The sequence below is a fragment of the Xiphophorus hellerii genome, chromosome 24, assembly GCF_003331165.1.
Source record: "Xiphophorus hellerii strain 12219 chromosome 24, Xiphophorus_hellerii-4.1, whole genome shotgun sequence".
NCBI classification, from domain to species: domain Eukaryota; kingdom Metazoa; phylum Chordata; class Actinopteri; order Cyprinodontiformes; family Poeciliidae; genus Xiphophorus; species Xiphophorus hellerii.
Genome location: NC_045695.1, coordinates 15,924,924 through 15,935,136, shown reverse-complemented (window position 1 = coordinate 15,935,136; position 10,213 = coordinate 15,924,924). Strand labels below are relative to the sequence as shown.

The following is a 10,213-nucleotide window of genomic DNA, read 5'->3' as shown; positions in this document are numbered from 1 at the left end:
ATAATTAAACCCACTGCTCACAAATGAACAATAAAAGTGATAAAATTACATATAAATGCATTAAATCAGCTACATCCGGTTGTCTCAGTAGTTAATTTCTGTCGCTTTAAATTTCGGACCGACACGCCTAAAACCGGCTCTGCTGTCTCAATTAAAGGGAAACTTCCATTAACCTTTGTATTTACGTCTGAAAGCAAAACTGCGACTGACTTTAGAGACAAATTACGCAAATATCTGAGCTTCTGCACTCCAGGAATCAATGGGAGAAAATGTTTAATGACAATAAGCATAAAATATACACAGACAGCTTCATAGTCACAATGAAACAAAACGGTTTTATTGTCAGTATCTCCGAAAATACTGGCAATTTACACCGTAAATTAGTTTTACCGTGTAAGAAAAACACAAATTCGGTTTAATTTAATTTTAATCCGGTTTTCTTTCTAAATGTTATTTCACAGACGATAATCACCGAAATCTTTAAGTTATTAAATCACTAAAAGTGAGTTTCTTAGCAATAGATTTTTTTAAGTGTATGAAAACAGATCTATTTCGAGACGTTTTGCATATATTTCACAACTTCATTTGTATTTAACTCCTACATAAGAGCATGGTCTAGACTCCAAGCAAAGGCGTGGAAACAGGTCTGTGGCCATTCCTGATTTCTGTGAAAAGGAAATGTTCCTGGAGGGCGTCAGAAACCTGCAGGAAACCTGCACAACCACACCCAGCTGCTTAAAGCAAATGACCTCGTGACATCAGATGATCTCTAGCTGCAGTGAGTCCTCTTCACCTGCAGAGGGAACCAGAATCCACTCATACAACTTGGAAAGTTTTCACGGTGGAGCCACAAACTCCACTGATTAAGTGAACACATGGACATGATCAGAAATGTTATTTTTTGCTATTTTCTCCACTTTTTGTTCAACAAGAATATCAATAAATATGAGTAAATTCAAAAGTACAATTAAATGCATTTATTGAGTGAATTATAGTGAAATGAATCACACATTTTAAGTCAGTTATGTTCTGAATAAGTCTATTACAAATGAGAATGTTTTCAAGAACAATATCCTGTGTAGAAAACTAGTTTTTTAATCATAATTTTTATCGTTATCACATTAATATCACAAAATAAATCCATATCGTCCTACAGTATCAGCTCTGTTTTGAAAGGTGTTTCTGTTCAGTCTGGATGAATATGGAGATTATTTTACAGGCTCTCTGCAGGGTTGCACTGCCCTTTGACCCCCCAAGAATTTAGATTTCTTGTATTGTGATTGGTTAGGAGAACGCCGAGGGAGGGGCTTGTCCATGTAAGAACCGGCATTAGCAAGAGTTCAAGGCAAACAAATACCGCTGAGTTTCACTTTAGGTGTAAATGAACATCCAGCAACAGTTTCCAGGAAAATAAACCAGTTTGCTTCAGAAATCCGAGTCATCTGAGAATTCCCTCTGCTGCGTCCAGTGCAGCCCCTTCCTCCTCTTCTTCTTCTTCCTCTCGCCCATAAGCATGGCGGCCAGCACGGTTATCACCACGGTGATGGTGATGATGAGCACGGTGACGGTCTCAGCAATGCACAGCTCGGTGTCCACCTCCATCAGCCGGTGGTTGTGCAGGACGGACGGCTCCCTGCAGGTCAGGTTGTAGTAGTCGTCCAGGAAGATCCTCTGGATGCTGCGCAGCTTCCGGAAAACCCTCTGCAGCTCGCAGTCGCAGTTCCAGGGGTTTCCCTGCAGCAGGATGTGGGTGCTGTAGGTGTGGATGTTCAGGAAGGTCTTGAAGCAGACGGTGGACAGCTGGTTGTCTGCCAGGTTCAGTAAGGTCATGCTGGTGAGCGGGTTGAACACCGCTAACTCCATCTCATGGATCTGGTTGCCGGCGAGGTTGAGGACCTCCAGGGAGCGCAGCATAGAGAAGGTGCCGCTCCGCAGAGACGTCAGCTGGTTGTCCTGCAGGTGGAGCTGGCGCAGGCTGCTCATGGAGGAGAACGACCTCACCTCCATGCTCTGGATGCTGTTGTTGGTCAGGTTTAACCTCTGCAAGCCGTCCAGGTGGAGGAAACTCCGACTGTCCAGGCCGGTCAGCTGGTTGTGGGACAACTGCAGCTCCCGCAGGAAGGTCAGGCCGACGGAGAATCCCTCTGTGAGGAAGGAGATCCGGTTCCAGCTCAGGTCCAGCTTCTGCAGGAACTCCAGCTGGGCGAAGCCGCCGTCCTCCACCAGGCTGATGTTGTTGTTCTGCAGCAGCAGAACCCTCAGCTTGCGGTTGCTGCTGAAGACGTGTTTGGGGACGACGGAGATGAGGTTGTTGGACAGGTCCAGGAGTTCGGTGGAGGGCGGGACCTTGACGGGAAGCTGGGTGAGGTCATCATGCGAGCAGGTGGTGAACTTAAGGTCTCCATGGCAAACGCAGCTTCGATCACAAGTCCAGTTCAGAAACACGCAGGACGACTCTGCGACCAGCAGGAGGACGAACAGGAAGTCCCTCATGACTCCAGAGAGATCTCAGAAACAAGAGAAATGAACCTTTAGGACAGAAAAGAGACAAAATCAGAAACCTTATCTCAACTAAGTCCTGTTGACAATTTAAAATGTTGTTTTGTCCCCTCCTGTTGTTAAAAGGACGTCTGGATCAAAGTGAACTTAATCTGCATTATTCAAAGATCTTTGTTTGGTCTCATCTGAGTGAAATATAAGAAACAACCAGCAGATAAAAACAAACCGAGTTTCTGCAGCCACTGATTCTGAGCAGCTATTTAGATAGAAAGTTTGTCGGTTTGCAGATGATGTAGTGATTTCTTATGATGATAATTTATCTGTAAATTAAGCAAAAATCTTTCAGAACAATAAAAACTCAATGAAACAACCAGAAAACTCTCTGGATTTAATAAAATTGGAGATTCATTGTAGAAATTGTTGAAAATCAAAGTCCAGCTGTAATACGAAACACTTTTTCCAACCAGGTGATGAAGACACGTTTGTTCTTTTACTGCATTAAAATGGAGATGGAGTGAAAACATCCAGTATCGTCTGAGTTCATCTGCAGGAAGCAACAAGTTTTCTAACTAGAAAATGTTCAGCTCCAAGCATCTAATCATCTCCAGCTTCAATCTGATTCGACTGAATTACGAGGCAAAAACCTTTGAAAGAAGAATTCAGATGAGTTTCAGAGTTATAACAGATTTATAAAGGAATAAACCGATGAGAAAGATTAGAAAAACAAGAAAAATCATTTTTCTGAGCTATGCTTCTGATTATTCATCTACAGGTAAAAGTTTTCTTAAAATAGGAAAACTTTAGGGAAGACAAGAAATTGTTTAATTTAGATGCAGTTCTTACAGATCCAACAATTCACACCCAGAATTCATCAACAATTAAAGATAAAACATTAAAAAAGATCCAGAGTTCCTGCTGCGTCTGTTTTCCAGCCTCTGTTCCCCAGAAACAATAAAACAATCCTCAGGTCTTACCAGCAGCTGCTCCCGGTCCGTTTGTCACCATCCGCCCAGCAGCAGGTGGAAACTGGACATGATGGAGGCGGGGGAGGGCGGCCTGTCACGGCCGGAGAACCCGACGAGCGACGCGACAATGGCAGAGGACGGAAAAGAGGAGGGAGAGCTCGTCAATTATTCACCAGGCAGGCAGGCAGGCAGGCGGCGCCATGTGGGAGGGGTTAGAGAGGACAGCTTTCAGAGATTGAAGGAAACTGGGACAGGAGCTGAGAATTAAAAGATTTCATTGATTGCGTGTTTATATCCTGCTTTATTTCTCTTCAAGATTGTTTAGTTACAGAAAGGCTAGAGAAGTTTAATGTGATTTAAAGAGAGAAAGATCTCAGATTTCAATCAATAAAACTTCAAAGTTGCAAAAGCAATGGATAAATTAATCTCTGCAACAACTTTCTAAAAGAGTTTTAAACTAAACATCTTATTGAAACTTTCACAAATTAAACAATTGTTCTGCAGTCTCGTTTATGAACATTTCCACTTGAAACGTGCAAAATAAGACTTTTAAAATAGAAAAAAATTATTTATTTGTCTCTTGTGGGAGAAATTTGTCTTAGAAGAGAAGACAAGGCTGCAGGACAAAGACAAAACAAAACTTCACGCAAAGTCAATGACAATAAATACGTAAAACTATCACAAATACTGAAATTCTTAGTGTTTGATTTTAGAAAGACAAGCTGTAAAGTAGCATCTCTAGGTTTCACTGTCATCGAAAGCCAACTGTAGAAGTTATACCAAATATTTTTGTTATGAATTACATGATTTAATGTAAATTTAGGGGAAAAACAGGAGCCGAGAACTCATCCTTGAGGGACACCAGAACTCATCTTGTTTTGGAGCGTAATGACTCCAAAACGAAGTCTGGATATTTAATGCAGGAGTTTAAATGACCAAATCAAAGCCTGGATGTGGGTCTAAAATAACCTGACATGAGTTTTTTCTTCAGTCAGCTTCAAAAAGCAAGTACTGTTCAACATTTAAAGCTAAATATATATATATTTATATATATATATATATATATATATATATATATATATATATATTTATACATATGTGTGTGTGTGTGTGTGTGTGTATTTATTGAACGGAAATGGACCAAGCACAGAACCTTGTGGTACTCCACAAGTAACCCTGGAGTGTGAAGTGACTGGAGTTACTGGAGTTACTGGAGTTACTGGAGTTACTGGTCCCAGTCAAGCTCATGTTCATGTTGGGTCACATCAGGATCTGATGTCCTCAAAGGTCTGATTGTGAGAGAATGAATGAATAAAATGACATTTTAATAAACTTTATTAATAATAATAATAATAATAATAATAATAATAATAATAATAATAATAATAATAATAATAATAAAGCTGTCTCTGCATTCTATCAGACTTCTTTAATAGTTTTTCAGAATACAGATTGGTCCCAGCCATCATCGTTGGGGTTTTGTTTTACCTCCGTTGCTAGGCAACCGGTTCTGGTTGATGTAGAGCAGAACTCCAGCCTGAAGCCCTCCGGGTCGACAGCAGACCCACTGTGGAGTTTCCTCTCTCGGGTGTTGGGTGTCTGCAGGGTTCGGTTTCACCGCTGCGTCCGACTGATGATCCACAAACCGTCTCCACTCCCCGCGCCGTCACTGCTGGTCCAAATCTGTGTTTACAGTCCAGATGTGTCCAGATGTTTACAGGGTGGAGTGTCAGCAGCTGTCAGATCATGAGACAGCAGCAGGATTAAGGTAAGATGGAGTTACTGAAGCACATGAAAGCTGCTCCAGACTCCATGAAGACTCTAATCCCTGCACTGCAGGATTACTTTCCACTTCTGCTGAGATTATCAGAAAACTGGGAAATCCTGCCATGTTCACAGACAGATCGGGTTTATTAGGGTTTAAAACATCAGATCATGGCTCAGGTTTCAGATCTTAACTGGATTTATCGCCCTGATTCTTAAAGACACTTTTTCATCCTGATATTCTGCTGCCAAGGTGTTGAAAGTGACCATTTTCTGCCAATAATCCCATGACTGGAGCGAAACCTTGACACTGGATTATTGTTAGATCTGAAAATGTTGCAGATCTGCTGGTCAAAGCATCAAAAAGCATTTTTACTCTCAGGTCAGTCAAACAAAACTTTAGAGTCACAAATGTGACATTAATTTATTTTTTATTGTAATGATTTTTTTTATGTAGAACAGAAAAAAATCAGATTATAATCTAACGACAGACACAGATCTGGAAGCATGTCACTTATTTCAATGATAATACTATAGAAATAACTTTTAAAACTGTTTAAAAAACAGCTTTTTTATTTTATTATATTTAAATTTAGATACAATAGCTTGTTCTTTTTGATTTTTAGCAAAAACTATTAAAAGCCATTGTGGACGAGAGCAACAAGCAAACAAGTTTTCCATCATTTTCAGATCTTTCCAGGTTCCTTTGATGGTAAATATGAAGAAAATAAGAGATTAAACTGATAATCAATTAAAATCTGTGAGATGAAAACAACCAGGATCCGGTCGCCATGTTTAAAGGTGCTGGATTCAAACTGCAGTTTGCACTAGTGACCAGAAGGGGGCGACAGATGCCGCCAAAAAACAAGAGGAAACTTCAAACCAAGTCAAAATAAGTCAATCTTCTCCAAATGTTTCAGGATTTATTTCTAAATGAGTTTATCTGATGAGTCAAACCTCATTTACCTCAACCAGACCTGCAGCTGCCAATCCAGCAACATCTGTCCTCCCAAATCAGCTGCACTCTGCTGACGGACCCGCTGCTGACCAGCAGTGTGTGAAAACTCGTACAGTTCGTGTGAAAGTGGGAGACGGCAGCAGTGACGGCCGTTCACACCCGACCGTGGATCCGTCCTGGCAGCCGAGGCGGAGCGGGGGGACAGATTGTCCCTGTCCCTCAGTCAGGACTGAGACCCTGCAGAAAACACACACACACACACACACATCTGGTTTATTATTACTGTAAAGTCCTAAACATGTAGCTGGTCCATTCACTGTTTGCATGAATCAAATAAAGGCCCAGATTTCAGAAAACCAGAATCAGAAGCAACATGGCCACCACTCTGAAACACCTGAGATAACAGACGGGAACCAAGAATATTAAAAGGTGTTTGAATAATTTTGATTTGATTTTAGAAAATTAAAGTTCATAAATAAAATCCTGGAAGGAAAGAATTTCCTGAATGAATTAAAATCAACATAAGAGAAGCAAGAAAAGAAAAGAAAAGAAAACTTCCTGCAGAAAATAAAAAACCTTTTAAAATAAATAAATTTGTTCCTAGAAAATAAAGTAATTACAATTGCAATAAAAACTAAGAGTTGGACCCGAGAAAATAAAAGCCTTGGACTAAATAAAACCTCATTATTTATACAGAGAAACCATCATGAACTGGTTCCCAGCAGCTCACACGTTACCAGAGACCCCTGAGTGGGTGTGAACCCATTTATCAGAATAACCATCATCACTCCATCATCTTCATCATCACCAGCTCCACTGGGATCTTCTGGTTTCCTCCCATTTTAACTCACTTCAGATCCGACCATCATCAACCAGCAGGAAGTCTGGAGCCAGACTGGAAGGACTGGAAGAAAATGACAGATGAGTGAAAGATTACTGGTTTAATGCTGAAGCCCTTCGAGAGGCTCTTGTGTTTGAGTTGATAAAGAAACTGGTTGATGAAGTGTGTGTGTGTGTGTGTGTTGGAGACACACACCGAGTCTCCGGTGGTCTGTGTCAGTGTGGATCCATCAGACCAGCAGCAGGAGGTCATGACCTCCAGACCAGTTTCCTTCTCCCTCTTCTTTTCTCCACAGGTTTGTTATCTAGGTCAAGGTTGTGTTTCTGCTCTCCACTGCAGACGACACACACACACACACCCCCTCCTGAACACACACTCTGTGTTTTCTGCAGCCAAGCATGAGATCGGCCCCTGAGACGCCAGAGCTTTTATGTCAGGCGGAGCTTCTGCAGCTTCCAGGAGAATCTGTGAATAATTCAGCCTCATCATGTTGAGTCGGCACAACAAACACAGAGCCGCATTACAGCCGCATGTTTCAGCACCTGTTGGCCCAACTGCACAAACTGCAACCGGTTCTGATCCAGAGCCGACTGTGATCATCAACACAGAGGTGTGTGTGTGTGTGTGTGTGTGAGCAGGCCGTCAGTCAAACATGCGATCCGTGACGCGACCCGAGCGCCACGCTGAGGCGGCAGGTCCAGCAGCGACACTCAGTAAAGGTCAGCAGAGGCGAAGGCAGAGCGCTGCAGCTGCACACACACACACACACACACACCCACACACGCACACACCCCCACACACACACACACGCACACACACACGCAGGTCCTCTGCGACCTTTCAGACGCTGCATGTTGAGTCCAGCTGCAGCAGGTTTTGTGGAAACACTGAAAGTGGATCTGATGGATCTCAGATGGAGTGAAGGAGCCGAACGGATCGGATCGGATCCACCAACCGACCCGATCAGAGTCCAGACTCTCCATCCAGACAGTCGGTTTGTTCCAGATCTAAAAACACATTTTAACCTGAGAGAAAAACAAAAATCACTTTTTAAAATGATTTCTTTCATTACAGGAGAAAAACTCCAAACCATGACAGAGTTTGGGCCAGATTAATTTATTCTTAGTTATGAGAATAAAGTCATAATATTTGCAAAATAAAGTTGCTATCCTGCATATTAAGCAGGTTTCTGAAGCTTAAAGTTTTCAGTTTATCCATAAAATAGAACAAATATCCATTTATCAAAGTAAGTTTTAGAAAGTTTGTTTTTATAATCGCTTTTCTCAGCTGAAACAGTTTTAGACTGAATGACCTTTGACCTTTTCTTTTCATTTTCTGATGTTTATAAATGGTAACAGTTGTGTTTAACAGATATCAGTGCTGTAAAGATAAAAATCCTTTCTTGTGGTTTTTCACAGATATAGAATCAGGTCTGGGATCTCCTGGTTGTTTCTTCCTCACCTTCAGTCGTGTTCCAGGCTTCGTTTCTCTCGTCTGGACGTTTCTGTGTCAGAGCCCCTCAGGCTGGAGGCTTTTAAACAAACACATTACGTGTCGGGGTATTTCTGCACAGACGTGGACATTTTGCAGCTAACCTCGGCTCCTTGTGTCGTTTCTCCTTAAACTCCACGTTTGCTCCGTGGCGGAGGCCGACAGGAGCCCAAATGAAGCCGCTGTTCATTATTCATCGACCTCTCATGCTGTGCAGCCGGGTGTTTTACCTTGGTGGTTGTTGAGGTGGAGCTAACGCGTTCTGACAGCCCGACGGGAGCAGGCTGGCTGCACACAGGGAGAGGAGAGAGTCCTGCTGCAGAGCCACACAACACCAAGAGACAGAAACGGAGATCAATCCGTGTCCCATGGATCAGAGCTGCAGGGCCAGCAGTCAGCAGAAAACTCACTGGAAGAGAGAAACGTTCCCCATTAAACCATTTGATGCTGAAAGAAAAAGAACAGCAGGTTTTAACGGAGCGTCGTCCTGAAAGCAGGTCAGCGCCTCCACAGGAGCAGCAGCGGCCATATTTCCATCAGCAGAAGGCCCGAGTGGTTAAAGACGCTCGTTAAATATTTCAGATCTTTTCTTTGCAGCAGCAGCGACTCTGAAAGCAGACCGAGGTGTTAAACACTCAGATCAGGTTTATTTGGTCACAGATTCAGCAGCTTCTCCACCAACAGGACGAGTTAAAGCCATCGTCTCCGTTTCTGCTTCAACATCGACACCTCGGCGTTTCCTGGCCTGTTCCTGTCTGGGATCTGTGTCTTCCTCTGCAGCTGCTGGGAGGAGGCAGCAGCTAAACTGGGACACACAACATCTTCCTTGGATGATTGATCACGTCACAAGAGGGAAAAGTTAACCTGCACAGAACCGCAGGAGAAGACAAACTCTCATGAAACATTCAGGGACGCAGCAGACTGCTTTCCACTCCGAGACGAAGCTTGATCTCTGACTTTATCACACATAATAGTTTACACTTTGATTTTTATTTCTTCTTTTGCTGTAATTAAAACAAGAGTTTATGGGAAGTTCACTGATGTGTTTAAATCTGTGAAAATGTCAAACTTATTCTCTTAAAGCCGTTGCTGTGCAGAGCTTCGTATTTAGCTGCATCATCTTCTTTTTTTATTGCTGCTAACTTTTTGTATTTTTATTGTTTCTTTAGATATTTGTTGTGGATATATTAGTTTCTACAGAAAGTAAACCTGATTCAGTGGTTCTGTTCTCTGTCTTGGATAAATCAGTTGACTGAGTTTCTGTCTTATTAACGTTTTATTTTCAGTAGAAGATGCAACAAGACAACTAAACTGAAGAGCGGCTGTGTTCCAGGTTAACCTTTAACCTCTTGGTTTCTATGGTTTCTGTACTCTGAAGGAACTGAAACCATTCTGGTAGAAATATTTACAGCTCCGAGTCTCTCCCGGCGGCCATGTTGGTCTCCGGTGGGCTGCCCTGGGAATCAGTGTGTGTTTGTTTGCTTTCGGCTGTGTGTGCGTTCACACATCCGCGGTGCAAAAAGCCGAAGGAAAGCAGGGCAGACGTTGTGTTTGCTGAAGCAACAGCAGCTAAAAGCCTCCTCAGGCTGTTGTTGCTGCGCTTCACTTCAGTTTTCAGACTCGGGGATTTTTTTAAACCAACCAGACGTAAACCAAAACAAAAGGTTGCTGGCATTTAAGTTTCACCGATTTAAT

The 10,213-nt window shown here is 42.4% G+C and overlaps 1 protein-coding gene and 1 long non-coding RNA gene across 2 annotated transcripts; both read right to left on the bottom strand.

The window, feature by feature from the left end:
• Positions 1-256: 256 nt before the first annotated feature.
• On the bottom strand, positions 257-4,501 carry LOC116716019 (insulin-like growth factor-binding protein complex acid labile subunit). The gene is made up of 2 exons (XM_032556743.1): positions 3,474-4,501; positions 257-2,507 (listed from the first exon to the last, which is right to left on the bottom strand). Exons 1-2 carry the CDS (start codon positions 3,502-3,504, stop codon positions 1,426-1,428), a joined length of 1,113 nt encoding a protein of 370 aa, XP_032412634.1. The 5' UTR covers positions 3,505-4,501; the 3' UTR covers positions 257-1,425.
• Positions 4,502-4,581: 80 nt separating this feature from the next.
• On the bottom strand, positions 4,582-6,672 carry LOC116715806 (uncharacterized). Its single transcript, XR_004338258.1, has 3 exons — positions 6,195-6,672; positions 4,953-5,147; positions 4,582-4,753 (listed from the first exon to the last, which is right to left on the bottom strand). It is a non-coding gene; the product is annotated as an uncharacterized LOC116715806 (long non-coding RNA).
• Positions 6,673-10,213: the final 3,541 nt, after the last annotated feature.